The sequence below is a fragment of the Natator depressus genome, chromosome 1 (genome assembly GCF_965152275.1).
Source record: "Natator depressus isolate rNatDep1 chromosome 1, rNatDep2.hap1, whole genome shotgun sequence".
Taxonomy (NCBI): Eukaryota; Metazoa; Chordata; order Testudines; family Cheloniidae; genus Natator; species Natator depressus.
In genome coordinates, this window is record NC_134234.1 from 136,108,209 (window position 1) to 136,126,068 (window position 17,860).

The following is a 17,860-nucleotide window of genomic DNA, read 5'->3' on the forward strand; positions in this document are numbered from 1 at the left end:
CTGGGCTGTGTGGTGATGCTCAGTTACACATTGGAATAAATAAAACACGGGCTGTGGGGTTATCACCATGAAGTTGATAACACTTTCATTGCGAATATTGTTCCATCCCTCCAGACACTAGAAGCCCATGAGGAGCTTGTGCAGTAAGAACACCAAACTCTTTTTCACATCCTCTGCTTTGGCGTTCAGAAGACTTCTGCAAGCCATTTCCTACTTGGCCCTTTGGATGCAACTTATGAAAATAAATTTAGTGTATAAGGATTTTCGATTATATGAAATTGGAGTATTGGTGGCATAATTACCTCTAGCAAATGTATGGGTAAGTTTGTTTTTCTTGTAGTAGGACATTCTCTCCAAAAACCTCTTGATAATGATTTGATGAACATCTGAAGACTTTCCAGGAGTAGGAGTTTTTGATGCCGAAGCAGATAAAGTAACAAAATTCTTATTTGAAGATGAAGAAATGGAATTAGCATCATTTTCATTGCCACTTATATCCCTGTATTCATCAAAAGACACTAGGCTTCATGATACTACTGTCAAAGACAAAGTAGAAAGAGTACACAGAAGAAAACAAATTTTTGATGTCGACCAGTTTACTATTCTTTGCTGTTTGCCTGTAATCTTTTGACAGTAGCTGGACACATCACAAGAATTCCTCAAGTGAGGGTTCTCCATTCTATCTACCTTTGTCTCATACTCGAGAGAACAAAGCTTGCACTTAGCTTTAACAGTGTTTCCACGTTCATGTCTAGTGTTTAAAAAAAAAAAAAAATACAAATTATTTTGGCTTTCCTCAACTCTGCATAATTTATTATGTTACTGTTAATGTCTCACTACTTCTGGATTTCTGTCTCAGTTATGAAGTATCTCTTGAATTTTAATCAACCAGTAGCTATTCAGTCTTTCTAAGCGCTGCTGATTGGAAGATTCCATCCTGTCAAAATGTTTTTGGGCATATTGTCCCCTCCCTCCCAGGACCTTTAAAGACTCCCAGATCACAGGAAGGGAGAGGGGGGCAGGCGGCTCCTTCTTCCTACAGCAAACACACAGACTCATAAGCAGCAGGAAGGGGAGGGGCTCTACAAAGATGTGATGTCTCAAACCGCCATTAACATAGAACTTTCCGTATTTCTCAGGAAGGTTTTGTTGGGGATAAGTGTGGGGGGGGAATTGATGGAGGGGGTGTTTGAGGGAGAGAAGTGGGGATTTATTTACATAGGCCTATAACAGGTTGTTTGTGTTGAGGATAGTGGGGGTTAATAGGGAGCAGGTTTGATGGCTGTGCATCTTTTGTCTTTGTGTTCGGGGAGAACACAAACCCTCCTTTCCCGTCTCCACCCCCTTCTGAATTTATTTCTGTAGGTTTGTCGTGGCAGTTTAGATTGACTAGGACCAGGGACCATGTCTTTTAACTTGTTTAATGCGCTTTGTAGACCACCATGAACAATGATGGCCTGGAATACAAATAGATATATGTATAATGTTTGTTCTGGAAGATTACAGCCATTAAGATGATCAACTTTAAGTTAGTTCACCTTTTCCCCAGCAGATGGCATTAGCATGTAGTAAAGTGAGTACTCAAGACATTTCAGTAAGTTTGCTAACAGATGTCACCGTGTTGCAATAAAAAAGCTAGGCCACCACCTACATCTGCGCATTGTTGCTGGAATAACAGATGATATTTGACCATGGTTAAATAGTAGGTTGTCAATTGATGAGTCAGTAGATCAACTTGTTAAACCTAACATTCCTATTACAATCCCATTGGTTAATGCAGTGGTTCTTAACCTTTACTGCAGCCTACACCCCTTTGATTCTCAAAATATGTTCACGCACCCCTTATAAAAATGTTTGAAGTAGGTCAGTTCTTTAAACCTACATATATCATAACTACAGAATGAAAGAGAATTATGTATTTTAATTTCACAGTAAAATTAAGAATACATGAAAAATTACACTTTTTTAAGTTTACCGGCTCAGTGACTCTTCTGTTGTTGCTGTTGTTCAATGATGTTCGAGAAACAAGGAACTTTCGCACCCCCAGAAAGGGCATCTCGCACCCCCATGGAGTGCGTGCACCCCAGGTTAAGAATCACTGGGTTAATGCATCTGAGGACCTTGTAGATGAAAGAACAGGAAAACTTATTCTGAATTACCAAAAACTTCCTTTTTCTGAGTTAAAAGGTACACTGATTCAATTATCCCATCTTTGGAGAATTTCTTTGGTGTGTAGGATTAAAAATCCTTGTTGGTTTATTCATCTTGGTTCTTGAGAGATGCTCTACAGAAGAAATTCACAACTTATTACTATAGCATATATAAATTTACTAACAAGTTTCAGTCCACGGGGTGTTATCCTTAGCTGTGAAAGCTGTTTAAATTGGTAGGTTTTTCAGAGTGCCTCACATATCTGTGAGTGATAGGTCTGGTTCTGCTTGCGTAGCTGCATGCAGGCTGAGAGGCTGTTGGTTAACAGTTCTATAGACCTTGTAACTCGGAGGAAATTTTTGGTAAATCAGAATAGGTTTTCTTAGTTTTATATTCCAAGACTGTCCATTCACACGTTTGGGATTAACTTTTCCCCAGGACCAAAAAAAAAAAAACCCAAACAGTTGTTGTAATCTACACTGGTCTTAGTGAAATCTATAGACCTTCACCATTCGCTTCTGAAGCTACTTAAAGTTCATTCAATCTTAGTTTAAGTTCTGACTAGGTTGAAAAAGATGGCACACTCATCGCCATTTTCTTAATTATGCTCTCTAACTTTAGTTGGAGGAGAGCCGGAATGTTCAAAAGCAGATGAAGATACTGCAGAAGAAACAAGCACAGGTTGTGAAAGAGAAAGTCCACTTGCAGAGTGAGCATAGCAAGGCCATTCTAGCACGCAGCAAACTGGAATCTCTGTGCCGGGAGCTTCAGCGTCATAACAAGACTTTAAAGGTTAGTTTATTTGTATAAATTGTTTTAAGGTAAACCCTATTTCTGATTGCTATTTAAAATTCATACTTGCTGCTAGCTAGCTGGTATTTGCACTGTTTCATGTCCAATACCCAGATCAATAGAGAATAACAACCATTTTGAGTATTGGGATTGTGGGAATTGGTGTGTTTACTTTAGTCAGTTTCCTTCTCAAACTGGTCCATGAATCATACTTGTTTAGACTGCTGTAGTGTCTGGTCTTGCCGTATTAGTTACTGAGAGCTGTGTTGTTGGCTGCTAGTAAAATAACATGAATGAAATCAAAACAGCGTAAAATGACAAGATATAAACAAAGCTTGAATTGGCAGGAGTAAGGGAAAGAGAGGCTGAGATTCCATTCATTTCCCTGTGTTGTTATTGTAGGGAATTGCTTCACCAAATAACTGTTTTGTTAACTTTAGGGTAGCTTTTAAATTGAAGTACAAAAACCTTGGTGAGGAGATGAACACAAACCATTCAGTTTTCTATTTCAAATGTATCAATGCAGGATTTTTTTGCCTCCTGGATAATCGTTGCTGGCCTTACCAAACCATACTAACATCAGTTAAACTCTTTCTCAAGCCATAAAGACGAATGCTCTTCAAGCATACAATTATAAACCATATCCGTTTTAGATCAATTGAAAAGTAAAAACAAAACAACACACTAGAGCTTCACTTGCCAATACCAAAATGTATAGAGCATGGTAATAGACTGCTGAATGTATATTAAAATACCTACATTAAAACACCCAGCTAAAGCCAGAGTGGTTGCAAGACCAGGAACCAGCTTCCCTAAAGAAGCATCCTGATAGCACACTGAATTGGTAAGGATTTAATTGTCAGTTTGGGCAAAACTTTGGTTTTGGTATTTGAACACACCAATGTTGTAGAAGTATTCAGACCTGAAGTATTTATTTTGACCCATCTCTATCTTAAAGATTGATTATACGGGCATATTACGTCACTTTTGACTTGCACACCATTAACAAATCCTTTTGGATAAAAGGAAGAAAACATGCAGCAAGCACGTGAAGAAGAGGAGAGACGTAAAGAAGCCACTGCACATTTCCAGATTACACTGAATGAAATTCAGGCCCAGCTGGAACAGCATGATATACACAATGCCAAGCTCCGCCAGGAAAATATTGAATTGGGGGAGAAGCTGAAGAAACTAATTGAACAGTATGCTTTACGGGAAGAGGTAATTTAAATTTATGCTTCCATAAGCACTCAAATTAGTTTCCTTACTACTTTAAGTGGTGGCTTTCTAAAAACATACTTCAGTAATTTAAGTGGTAAAATTGCATGGTATACTCTACATAAATAAAGGTAAATGCCTTTTTTTAATTTCAGGCCTTCTTAACAAAAATTAGGTGGCTATTTGGCCAAAAATCTCTTCTTTCAATTCCCATCCCATTTCCATGGGGTTCTCTGGATCCCTAACAGAGCTCAAAGGATCTATTTTTCCAGACATTTCCACTGACATTAATGGCCTTATTATAATTGTGCTAAAATGTGTGGTGCATTGTCATTAGCAATTGTGTATTTTTCATTATATTATAAGGTAATGGTTCAATTTGAGTGGACAAAAAAGGCTGTTACATAAATTAAGTTGTCATGGGATAAGAAGGAAGATCCTTTCATGGATTGGGAACTGGTTAAAAGTCAGGGAACAAAGGGTAGGAATAAATGGTAAATTTTCAGAATGGAGAGGGGTAATTAGTGGTGTTCCCCAAGGGTCAGCCCTAGGACCAATCCTATTCAACTTATTCATAAATGATCTGGAGAAAGGGATAAACAGTGAGGTGGCAAAGTTTGCAGACGATACTAAACTACTCAAGATAGTTAAGACCAAAGCAGACTGTGAAGAACTTCAAAAAGATCTCACAAAACTAAGTGATTGGGCAACAAAATGGCAAATAGAAAAGGAGTACTTGTGGCACCTTAGACTAACAGATTTATTTGAGCATAAGCTTTCGTGAGCTACAGCTCACTTCATTGGATGCAAATGAAATTTATGTGGATAAATGTAAAATAATGCACACTGGAAAAAATAACCCCAACTATACATACAATATGGTGGGGGCTAATTTAGCTACAACTAATCGGGAAAGAGATCTTGGAGTCATCGTGGCTAGTTCTCTGAAGTCATCCACGCAGTGTGCAGCAGCAGTCAAAAAAGCAAACGGGATGTTAGGAATCATTTAAAAAGGGATAGGGAATAATACGGAGAATATCTTATTGCCCATATATAAATCCACGGTACGCCCACATCTTGAATACTCCGTACAGATCTGGTTCCCTCATCTCAAAAAAGCTATACTGGCATTAGAAAATGTTCAGAGAAGGGCAACTAAAAATGATTATGGGTTTGGAATGGGTCCCATATGAGGGGAGATTAAAGAGGCTAGGACTTTTCAACTTGGAAAAGAGGAGACTAAGGGGGGATATGATCAAGATATATAAAATCATGAGTGGTGTGAAGAAAGTGAATAAGGAAAAGTTATTTACTTGTTCCCATAATATAAGAACTAGGGGCCACCAAATGAAATTAATGGGTAGCAGGTTTAAAACAAACAAAAGGAAGTTCTTCTTCACACAGTGCACAGTCAACCTGTGGAACTCCTTGCCTGAGGAGGTTGGGAAGGCTAGGACTATAACCGGGTTTAAAAGAGAACTAGATAAATTCATGGAGGTTAAGTCCATTAATGGCTGTTAGCCAGAATGGGTAAGGAATGGTGTCCCTAGCCTCTGTTTGTCAGAGGGTGGAGATGGATGGCAGGAGAGAGATCACTTGATCGTTACCTGTTAGGTTCACTTCCTCTGGGGCACCTGGTATTGGTCACTGTTGGCAGACAGGATACTGGACTGGATGGACCTTTGGTCTGATCCAGTATGGCCATTCTTATGCTCTAAAACAAGAGTAAAGGCAGTGGAACATGTTTAGGAAGGTCTTTTGTAGATGTATTTTGGGTTGTTGGCTTAGTCGTCATATGCAAACATATGTTTAAATGAGTTCTTTTAAATTAGTTTATGGAAAAAGAGTATTTCATTGTTTTGAAACAATGTGCTACTGTTTTCTTGAACTTTTAAGGAGCCTGCTTTGTTTCCCAAGTGTGTGCTGGCCTCCTTTCCATTACCTTTGTTTTGTCCACTTAACTCCTGTTTTCTTGCATAACATCTGCTGAAATAGCACCCTATTTCTAAGATCTTTACAATTGAGATTTTAAAAAATGTAGTATGTTTTTTTTCAATTTTTATATATAATCAGTAATATCTAATTTATAAATGATATTTATTATAAACATTTCCTAACTTTGCTTAGTGGTGCTACAATTTAAAGTTCAGCTTTCCTCAAATTTCAGTGGTTATACATTAATTCTTCAAATGTAACTAGGTGTAGATATGTATTCAAGATAAATATTTTAATTGAGTTCTATGTTAGATTGATACTGAGGAAATCATATTCACTGATTAAGTACACAGTTGTCTGTTCGGAGTGTAGAAAAATAAAATCAAGGTTATTTATTAAACTACTTTTGCATTTTTGTTGTAAATAAAAGAAGTGCTAATGATTTAAAATCAGTTCACTTTCATAGAGTACTACAGCTTTCTTTGGTTCCCCACCAGCAGCTAAGGCACACAACTGTAGAATAAGTGTTCTCTGATTTTTTTTCATAGTGTGGATTGCTTTCTAATACTGAGGTTGTCATGAACCACTGCTCTCCCCTCTCATTCATGATCACATCCTGTGGCAACCAGAGCAATTGTTTATGTGGAAAAGTAATACTAGGAAGTTAATGTAATTTAGTGCTGTTTAACAGCTGGAAATGAGATGTGACCAGTCAGCTGTTTTTAGGCCACGGTTTGCAAACCTTTGCATTTACTTTCTGGTTTTTAAGATGCACTTGGGTCATGCTTTCACACTTCTCTCATCAACTGTGAGAGGCAGAAACTTTTTTAAATGAAAGTTCAAATTCTCCTGTAATCACTTGACTCTGGAGGCTGGGGCTTAAAGAAAAATACCGCATATATTGTGATCCAATGGTCCGGCAACCCTGACCATTGGATCACCAGGCCTGAATACTAAAACTGTTCAAAACTTCTTTTTTTTTTTTTCATTAAGAAAAATCTTTTATGTTGGCTTAACTGTGTACTGCTCATATTACACTGTCAGGTTTTACTTTTTCCTTAGCATATTGACAAAGTGTTCAAGCATAAAGAATTACAACAACAACTGGTGGATGCCAAACTTCAGCAAACCACACAACTTATAAAAGAAGCTGAGGAAAAACATCAGAGAGAGAGGGAGTTCGTAAGTTGCTTCTAAGCTTACTTTAAAAAAACAAAAAACACAGCAATTGAAGGGGCAGCATATTTAGGGCTAAAATACCTTTTCTACGAGATACTAAGATCCAAATGGTTTAAATTAAAAGGAATCTGAACTGTACCTGCAATAAACATCTATATAGGTGCAAACAAATAATGTGCATGCAGCTGCAGGTTTTTTTGCAAGAACCATTATCTGTTTGAGGGGTGTGTGTGTGTATGTGTTTGTGTATAGAAATGCATTCTCTGAACACAATTTAGGTACTTCTGTTAGGCTTGGAGATTATTCCACATAGTGCAACTTTTGCAGCACGCTTCCTTGTTCTTCTGATGCCTGAATTTTGGTCAACTATGCTCTAAGAAGTGTGAGGTGGAAAGAGGGTGAAAGCAGAAATAATGTAAGCACCTTTAAGAGCACTTGCTGTTACCAGGAAGTGTGTGCCCAGTGTTTTCTGAGCATTTGAGAGAGTGTAAAACTAGGAATTTTAGCAGCTTGGCTGGAAACTACGTAACACTGAAGTCTTCAATTGAACTCTTCAATTGAAAACGTGCCCTCCTGGTGATGAAATGGCTTTAGATATTATAGGCCTGATCCAAAGCCTTTTTAAAGTCCATTAGAGTCTTTCGATCAGGCCCTAAATATTCACCCCCCCTCCACCCAAAGTAGTGACTTTGTTTCCGGAATTTGAACAAAATCTTAGAAGGTGTTGGAGAGAGGCCTATGTCTTCTGTTTGTTTTTATTATGTATTTATAGATAGGGTATAGAAAAAAAACTTGAAGTTTCAAAATTGGCGTGAATATAGTCTTCACTGAGAATGAGTACTTGTGTGATTTGGGATGAAGGGGTCAAAAAATCAAGTAACTTCTGGCCAGGTTCACTAATCTTTGAAGACTGTGATTTAAAGATAGAGGATACCAAGTTGTTTTGGTGAAGAATTCTTGCTTAGATTTACAGGTGTGTAAGTATTTGAATCTTCTGCTTTCTAAAAGCTAAGACATACTGATAATCTCCTGATTTTAAATTAGACAAAGTAGATTTTTAAAAAGTTTAAATTTTAGCCAAGTCTGACACAAACTCTCCCACTTTGACATCACTACGCTTTCTCTCTTCAGCCTTGCTGCTTTACATACAGGAGTTGTTAATGTTACTGGCATAGTTTTGTTTCATATAAGACAAGTCATCGAAGTAGTCCAGTTCAGTCTTTGCAAATAACTTCTTTAACATAGGTGACAGGAGAACATCACAAGTGTGAAGCTAATTGTACTACATAATTTTTTTCTACGCTTGGGCATTTATGTATTTTTGTAGTAGAATAGCTTTTTATTGTACTTCTGCATATCATTTAATACTTAAGGCATTTTACCAGAATGCAGACATAAACTGAATTTTCCCAACTGTTAGATTTTTTTCCATATAATAAAATCAATTCCAGTATACCAGTAAACGGTTTTAAAATATCAGCTAACAACTATTAGTTTGTGACAAAAAGGAGAACACCGTGAGTTGTTTAGGTTTCTTAAGTAATCTGGCACAATTTTTACCTGTTTTGTTCTTTAACAAATTAACTTTTTAACCATTTAATGCAAGAGTAGGCAAGAACATGTTCAACTGTATGAAGTTTCACTGTAAATCAAACTTTCTCATTTATATTACATTGTATCAAGCCATGGTTCTTCAAATGATTACATATATCTATTACACTAGGTGCATGCATGCCTTGTGAATGGATGCTGGAGAGTTTTCCCTACCAGTACCTACCCATGGGGCAGCCATGCCAGTGCTATGGTGTCCCTCGTGTTCTGAGCTGAGGGTATAAAGGGCAGAGCTGCCCTGCCCGTTCTTTTGTTCCTACTTACTGTCCATGATTGAAGCATGCTGGCAGCTCATTCCTCCTGGGAACGTCCCTTTATAGCTAATAGTTTCCCAACTGTAGTTAACAGTAATACTCATTTTGGTCCTTTGAAACCCCTCTTCTTTTTTCTCTTCCTTATTGTCAGTATTCAGCTCCAGGCTCTGCTTGGTACCAGGGGAGACTGTGCCAGAGTCCCCTAGCTTCAAGCCTTGCTCTGGGTGTCGCACACCAATTCCTGTGAGTGATCCTCACTCTCGCTGTTTGAAGTGTTTAGGTGACAGGGTAGATAGTCTTCCAAGGCTTCAAGACCAGAACAATGAAGCAAAGAGAAGATTCTCTCTCATACATCCTCATGGGGGCTGCTCTTTGCCCAGCATCAGAATCTGACCGAGGGAGTTCCTTGACCACTCTTTCCACATGTGCTCCCCCAGCCATACCTGTGGACCGAGACAAGAGAAAATCTCCCTCACCCGGCTGTCCTCAAACAAATGCTCAGAGCATCCTAAGAGGACTGTTTTGTCTTTGTCAAATCCTCCATATAGAACGCCTTAGTTTCAAAGCTTAAGCCACTCTGGTACCGTAGGTAGAGCGTGCCCTTCAGCCCACCACTCCCCAGTACTGCAGTTTAGTGCCTCTTATAAAGTAGAGCTGTAGAACCATATCCAGGACTGTCAATATTGGCTACTTTATTGGCGCATATAGTGGAACCATTGCCCCTGCTTGCAGCAGGGCAAAGACCTCTTTCAATACAGACCACTTCAGAGGCATATGAAGTTTGCAAAAGATCTGTTGACCCTCTCAGTATCGCCCTCGCTGATCATCCAGATTGACAGTGTCCTTCCAGAGCCAACAAACATGGTGCACACTTTGGGGTATGTTGTGATGCCTGTGATCTCAGGTCCTGTATTGTTTTTCTCAATGTCTGTTCCAAGACCACTGGTAATGGCTCCACGTCATAAAATGGTACCAATTGCTAGGAAGCCCTTTCAGGTCTGTTTGCCAGCTGCTTGTTTTCTATCAAGAACAAATGAGAGGGCATCCCGTAACAGTGCAGTGGCTTTCTAAGTGGATCACCAGCTGCGTTGCCCAGGACGCCCCCAGAGAAGCTGTCTGTGCATTCAACCAGAGCACACTAAGCCTCCACTGCATTTCTGGGAAATTGTCGCTTTGCAGATGTCTACAATAGGGACAAAGTTGTCTTTAGTCCACACATTTGCTAAACATTACACAGTTACTGTTGCATCAAGGAAATATGTGAATGGGAGGAAAAGAGTCCTGTAGTCCATCTTTTGATCAGACTCCTAGCCACACTTCCATTGAAAACAGCTTGGGAGTCATCTAGTGTGATGGACATGTGCAATCACTCAAAGAAGAAATGGTTACTCACCTTCTCGTAACTGTTCTTCGAGATGTGCTGCATATGTCCTTTATGCAACCCACCCTCCTTCTCCAACGCATTGGAGTCTATCATCCAAGATTCTGGTACAAAGAAACTGAAGGGTGGGTGGTGCAGTTCTTCCGTTTATGTACTTTGTGCTTGCAGCTCAAGGGATGCCTGGGTGCAGACATGGCCATCCCTGTGGGTGCCACTAGGGAAAACTTTCCAGCACTGATGCACGAGGCACACACCCCTAATTTAATAGACATATGCACCACATCTCAAAGAACAGCAGCTACAAGAAGGTGAGTAACTGTTTATTCCCGTTTACATTATCCTTAAAATTTTGCCCTTCGATATAATGTTCAATAATACAGTGCCATTTTCTCCACTTTTTAGCTATTAAAAGAAGCTACTGAGTCCAGACACAAATGTGAGCAGATGAAGCAGCAGGAAGCCCAACTAAAACAGCAGGTAACTAAATAAAAATTGTAAATGTACTGTTCAATACAGATGCTCCACAATGAAAATATCAAGAGATCCTTATGGTTTTGACTCAAACCTGACATTTTGAGGAAGTACAAAAAATTGCAAATTAAACTTTCATTAATGGAAATATTGAATTTTTATGGAAACTTAAATTGGCAGCAATTGTCTGTTCAATGAACACTTCTCGCTATATGTACATTGGAGATATTGGTTTTTTAAAATAAGTTTTTCTTTAAATTGCTATTTGGGGCTCCTAGTTCCCTCCACATTACTAGAAAGTGATAGATGCTGAACTGCTAAGATTGTTTCATTAATTTAAAAGAACACTGCATCCATTGTTCTAAGACTAGACTTTCAGATATTCTAAGGACCTGTCCTATCTGTGGCTTCCACCCCGCTGGTTATTTCACAACACTCTTTTTTTTTTTTTTCCCCCCTGTGGGTGATTTTTCCCTCCCTCCCCCCGGTGACCGCTCACCTGTTAAGAAATGCTGATCTGGATGAATTCCTGATTGACCCTTCTGCCAAATTGGAGAGGGAATGTGTTGTGTGTTCAGTCCCTGTGCTGAAATTATATGATCATGCCTCTACCAACCTAAAATTTGCAAAATATGCCCCAGCTGTGATAAGATTTGACTGCAAGAGAACTGAGAGGGAGTTCTATTTGCTGCTTTGAAGTTTTTTCAGGTTACGTGGGAAGCTGCTAATAATGGCTGTGGGACTCCTAATTTGCTTATTCCAATAACAGCAGATTCAAAAATCTGTCCTCTGGATAGAATGTTGTATTTACTAGAAATTCCACAAATGAGGCTACTTCATTGTCCTTACCAAATAATGGTTAGTTCCCTTGCCCAGTTTGTCTTTTATAAGATGTGTAAACAAGGATATTAAAAGGCTTGTTTATTCTGTATCCGATCTCACTTCCTTGGAGTTTCTACTTATAGTGAAAATTTGTTAGGATAACTTAAGCCCCAAACAAGTCCCCACTTCGATTCATGTTTGTAGGATCAGAACCTTCGTTGTTTCTTGACCATATCTTTAGTAACAAGACTATGTGGTTGAGAGCCTCGGAGGAGGATGTCACTTCAAATCCGATCTCACTATTACACATGTAGAATTTGCAGTTTGTTACTAAATCTCACACCTATGACTACTTCAACTTTTATTATTCGTCTGATCCTAATTTGCTTTGGTGTGTTAATCCTTCCCTTGTTGAATATTTTGTATCTTAATTAGTTTTTAAATTACCTATTTACACCTAAATTTGTGCTTAATTTTTCAAATTTTAGCTGTTACCTTTATTTGTACATAGTTAGAAATGCATCTCTTTCAAACTTTCATTTAACTGATATAACAACCATGTCTTAATGCCTAACTTTTGTTAGAATATATTCTGTTGCTTTTATAAAGATAGCCCTAGCTCAGCATCCATGCACAATTTGAGTAAGCATCTATTTTTATAGTCATGTATACACGCTTTAGGTGAAAATTTACCTGATCGATTAGAGGGGGAATGTAAATATTGTTCTCTTATCTTTGTTGCATTACTACTAACTGAAATTTCTGATGTACCTTAATAAAGATTGCTTGAGTGATGATATTGCTACACTTTAAAGATTAAATATTTCCAATTATTTTTTCCCCAAAGCTTTCTCTTTACATGGATAAGTTTGAAGAATTCCAGACCACCATGGCAAAGAGCAATGAACTTTTTACAACCTTCAGACAAGAAATGGAAAAGGTACTTTTATATAATTATGTTAGAATTTAATGAAAAATATTAGGAAAAAAAAAATTGGCTCCTTATTAGGCCTTAAAATCCCTGAAGAGGATATAGACTTGAATGCAATTTTAAAAGTACTTGTAGCTGGAAAAACTGTAAAATGGCACGTTAGAACTAGTTATCTCCCTCTGATTCCAGTCTGATTACTGAGAGAGAAAAAATCAGCATAGCTGTGGAAGAACGTGATGCAATCCATTCTTCTGAAAACTTGCGTAACTGCATACCAAGTTCTGATTCCAAAAGCTAATATTAAAAGCAGAAAACAGCTTTTTTAAAAAAAATTGTCATGTGCAATACTTTTAGTTACAAACTACTTTTGTTTGTAAATGGAGAAGTTGATTGTAGACGCTTTTGGGGGAGGATGGAAATATCTTTATAATCACCATAATCTTAAAAGTAATATTTTTAAATGTTTAAGATTTTAATAATTTTTCATAGGACTGACATGAAACCCTTTCCTGTACATTTATTTTATAAGATTACTTTGAAAACTACAGTTCGAGCAACTTACTAAAACATTTTAATATGTGGTTACCTCTATTTTGATCCTCGTCATAAAACTAGCTTTACTATATTTTTAGATGACCAAGAAGATAAAAAAACTGGAAAAAGAGACAATAGTGTGGCGTACAAAATGGGAAAACAACAACAAAGCTCTTCTGCAAATGGCTGAAGAGGTGGGTAACAATCTTCATAGTTTAAGGAACTGTGTAGTAACATTCAAGCAGGGCTTGCCTCTACATGGCCCTTCATTTCTAGATAGCTGGAGATTGTCAAGAAATGCTCTGTAGCTGTTCAAACTATACAACTAATTTTTGTTTTTTAATTACTAACAGTTTGTGCTGCTTCTTTAAATAACTTTTCCCAGGTAAATTTACCATCCTTCTCAAGGCACAAAATGAATTTTGTTTTTTGTAATTGCTATCCATGACATTTGATCTTCATGTCTAGTCAGTCAAAAGCATAGCATAGGAATTGCTGTCCCTAACCTATTGCTTATTAGGTAGAATCTTATGGCAAAATGGTACAAACTATTTATGTCTATTAAATGCTGGGACAGGTGCTAGATTGACAAGCCTGCAGAATCCTTGGAGTTGTAAAACTCACTTAGCTACAACTAGGGGTCAGTGTAGTTCTGCCATGTCTGTTAGTATTCTTTCTGTTCCATTTCTGCCATGAAATCTGGTATATATGTTTGTGTACAAACTGCTTGAAATCAGAAATATTTGGTACCCATTCACTAAAGTTGGCTGAGTTCCATAAGTAATATCCCCGTAACTGTAGTCTTGAACAGTAACAAGCTGTTTGGTTTGTGTGATTTAGTCTCAGTGAGCTCCTAGTGGGCTCTTGTTCACATTAGAAAACACTTGTTCACAGATGGCAGTATGTAGTACCCTGTGTTGCATCGCAGCAGACTGGCGTGTCAACCCCTTATATATGGTCCCCCTTTGGTTTAGAACATTGGAGGCAGCCTGAGAATTTGTACCAACGCTATATATGCTGTGCCTTTTTGAGGGATTAAAGAGACGACTTTAATCTCTCTGCCTGTCAAAGTAGTGCCTTTTTAAAAGAAATAAATATCTTCCTCTCCCCCCCCCCCCGATCACTTTATTGGGTTAGTCTCTGTTTATTTTTATCCCTTACAGAAAACAGTTAGAGACAAAGAATACAAAGGCTTTCAAATAAAACTGGAGCGTTTGGAGAAGCTGTGCAGGGCTCTTCAGACGGAGAGGAATGAGCTGAATGAGAAGGTGGAAGTCCTTAAGGAACAGGTTTCTGTAAAAGAAGCAGATGTGGATCTAGCAGTGCAGGTGTTGCAGTCATGCACTCTCAATTCCCATGAGGAGCTGGGAACTTCCACTGACACAGAACCAGGAATCCAATCAGATGCTGAATCAAATGCAGCAAATGAAGGAAATGGCTCTGAAAAGACTGTCTCCACCAGTCCTGTTCCTGTTGACTAAAATGAAGTGTAAACACTGTATTGAGAGATATATTTTGTGTATAACTTTCTCTGTTGGTGGTAACTATTGGTTTTGTGGTGAAAATTTTCTTACTTTTTCTACCATATATGTATTTTCTTAGAACTACTGGACTTATGTGGTACAGGAAGCTGCATAGCAGCTTTGAATAGTGTAATCTGTACATTTTCCACAACTGTGTTGCACATCTGCCTCATTTTTAAAGAATATTTTTCCATAAAGAATGCATGTGCATTTCCTCTCCCCTAAACACAAATCTCACCATATCAGTTAAGACTTGTGTAAAGATTTAACATTTCATGGGGAAAGGTGACAGGAGTGTCACTTCATTGGTTTGAAAATAACATTTTACTTCTGTTAACTGAACTAAGGTTTGGTATACTAATGTAATTACCAAACTCTTCAGTAAATTCTCTACATCCATTCATCTAATGGCCAGTAGGAACTTCAACTATCTCACCTGATTATATATGAGAATAAGGGTCCAGAATATGATCAAGAATATTTTACAGGGTTTTAGTGTAGTTGTGGTATGACAAAAACAGCTTTCAAATATGCATACTTTAATTTTCAGCTGGTAAAACAGGGTGTACAACTTTCTTGCAAACTTCTCAGGGTTGTGCTCTAAGGTGAACTCACAGACAGACTATATTTGCCCTCCCTGTGAATGTGTTAAATTTAATTTGCAAAGAAAGCATACAGGAATGAGTGTTTATGGAGTGAAGTTATCTGTAATGGAATATACACAACTGCAGAAGTGTTAGTCATGTTGTGTCCCTTAACATGAAGCCTCAGCACTGCAGAGAATTCATAAAATGATTATTTCTGATTAGAGAAGTTGCATTAAATAATCTGGTTATTTTCAAACGAGTTCTTATAGATTTGTTGATACTGTAGATGCTTACTGCATGCAGTGCTTAAGACACCAATCTTTGGTTTGGATGTTCTTTACTTAGCACTGTATGCAATATATTTAAGGATCTGTAAAGAACACAGTTAATATTTGATCATGTGGATTCAAATATATTCCCAAAGTAAAACATTTAACTTGTCACACACCTAACCTGAAAAGACACTGATCAGTAGACAGAGTGCCTTCCTGGTACCTACTGCTTGCCTGGTAAAATTGGTAATTCAGAGGTTTCATGTTAAACTAATATGCCATAAATAAAAAAAAATTACATTTAAAAAAATGTAATGGACTGCAGTTGTGAGCCTTACAGTGTTTCACTTTGAAAACTTGGATATCAAATTTTTAAGGGAACTGTTCGCTGGGACCAACATTTATTTTTAGCAAGGCAGGTAATGTAGGCAGGTCATGTGCTAAGTAACAAGCTACTGTTAACTTTAGCCCACATATGTTCGCTTTCTAGTTTCAGTTGTTGTCACTTTTATTTTAAGAGATACAAACTTGTAGCTTTTTCTGGTACTTAATGTTCTTTGCACTTAACTTCAGTGGGGGATTTCTGAACCAAGCACATAACTTTCAATGAGCTTCCCTCCCCGTCCTCTTTGTTCTTTTTGGCAGTTTAGTGGCTAAAGTACTTGAATGTTCAGGCTGCACTGAGCTCTTGATCCCTTCCCTGATGTAATGGTGTACATTGAAATAATGTAGATGTCTTATAAAGAGAATAAGGTTGTATAAAGCCTGATAAATGTGTTTTAGCTCATACCACTGAACAAAACTGTATCAAACTGACATTTCTTAAATTGTGTAGCAAATGAGTGACATAAATTGGGAACTGGCCAGTTTTTTCTCTTCAATTTGCACAGTCTGTTTTGTATTTGTGGTCCATGCATGGTGAAGTAATGAGAAGGTAGAGGTGAGCAGTCAGAGAGGTTGGACTCAGCTTTGAAACACTAATCACGTTAACCGCATGGCAACAAAAATACTGGAAAGAAGAAACATCCTTCCAAAGTTGCTTCATCAGATGATTTGTCTGACTTTGTGTGTTGTCATGGAATCAAAAAACTAACGGAAGTAAGTTTTTAAATTTCTGCCAAAACTGGTCTTCAGCTAATAAATTAAGTGAGCGTGAGATCGTTTTCCTGAGGGCAAGTGAAGATCTTAATGTATCGATTACAGCACAACATACCCTTGGCAAAAGGTACACATTTTGCAAGTGAAGTGGAAAGTGCAGTTTTCTCTTTTTAAAATGTATTATTTGGTCTCCTGTATCTATAACCACATTTCTTTTTATAATGCGTGTTCTGTGTGTAGTCAGGAGTGAACTTTGGTCCCTGCCGCAAGGGCTGTAAAGATATGAGAGACAAATGGAAGGGCAGTACAGATGATACGTAGTTACTGGCTTGCATGTGTAAATGAAGCAGAATGCCTCCAGTAAAGGGTTTTAAGGAATCTGGGATTTTCTTCCTATCTCTGTGTGACCCTGAAGAGGTCCCACATCACACCAACCTCCTTCTAGCAAAGGTGGGCTGGACGTGGCTTCCTGAAAGCAGTTAATGTCATTCCATGCACTGACCAAAGGGGTGTTGCTATAAAGAGTGCAGGGGATAAGCCCAGCACTCTCACTGATCTGCCATACAGCAGGCTGTTGCACTGCCACTGTTCAGCCAAATTGGTTCCAGTAGGGTTTTCATGGAAACTTGTATTGTGTATCTTCCACTACCACAACTGTTTAATCTGGGCTGTAAATTTATGTAGCCTCTGACATGTACACCTAATTGTTAGTTGGGCCCATGATTAGGGTGCAAAAAAATAAAAGCTAAATTGTATGTGATGCAAGACCCAAATACATGTAGTAGTGTACACAACTACATTAGGGCTGTATCTCTCAAATCTGTTTTGTCCTTCCTTTATTCCACTTACACCTGGTTATATTACAGTTTAATTCTCAGGTGTTGCAGAAAATCTACCTCTTCAGACTGTAGATGGAAATAACTGTGAAAAAAGTGATGCAGAAATCTAGTTTGTGCTAAACACACTGCTTTATTTTTACAACCATGTCTGCTTTCATGAGAAAAAAAAAATTGAGAAATGAACAGGCAGTCTTGTTTTGCTTTTCAAAAACATTTTGTAGGGATTTTTCACTAATGTGAATCTGAAATTTTATCTACTCGA

At 38.0% G+C, this 17,860-nt stretch overlaps 1 protein-coding gene across 1 annotated transcript in view; it reads left to right on the plus strand.

The window, feature by feature from the left end:
• TXLNG (taxilin gamma) overlaps positions 1–17,860 on the plus strand; it is a 56,751-nt gene extending 38,891 nt beyond the window's left edge. The window contains exons 4-10 of the mRNA XM_074967411.1: positions 2,773–2,943; positions 3,970–4,164; positions 7,159–7,278; positions 10,924–10,998; positions 12,662–12,754; positions 13,378–13,473; positions 14,443–17,860. Of these exons, the coding sequence (XP_074823512.1) occupies positions 2,773–2,943; positions 3,970–4,164; positions 7,159–7,278; positions 10,924–10,998; positions 12,662–12,754; positions 13,378–13,473; positions 14,443–14,760 (1,068 nt within the window). The 3' untranslated portion in view covers positions 14,761–17,860. The remainder of the gene's footprint in view (positions 1–2,772; positions 2,944–3,969; positions 4,165–7,158; positions 7,279–10,923; positions 10,999–12,661; positions 12,755–13,377; positions 13,474–14,442) is intronic.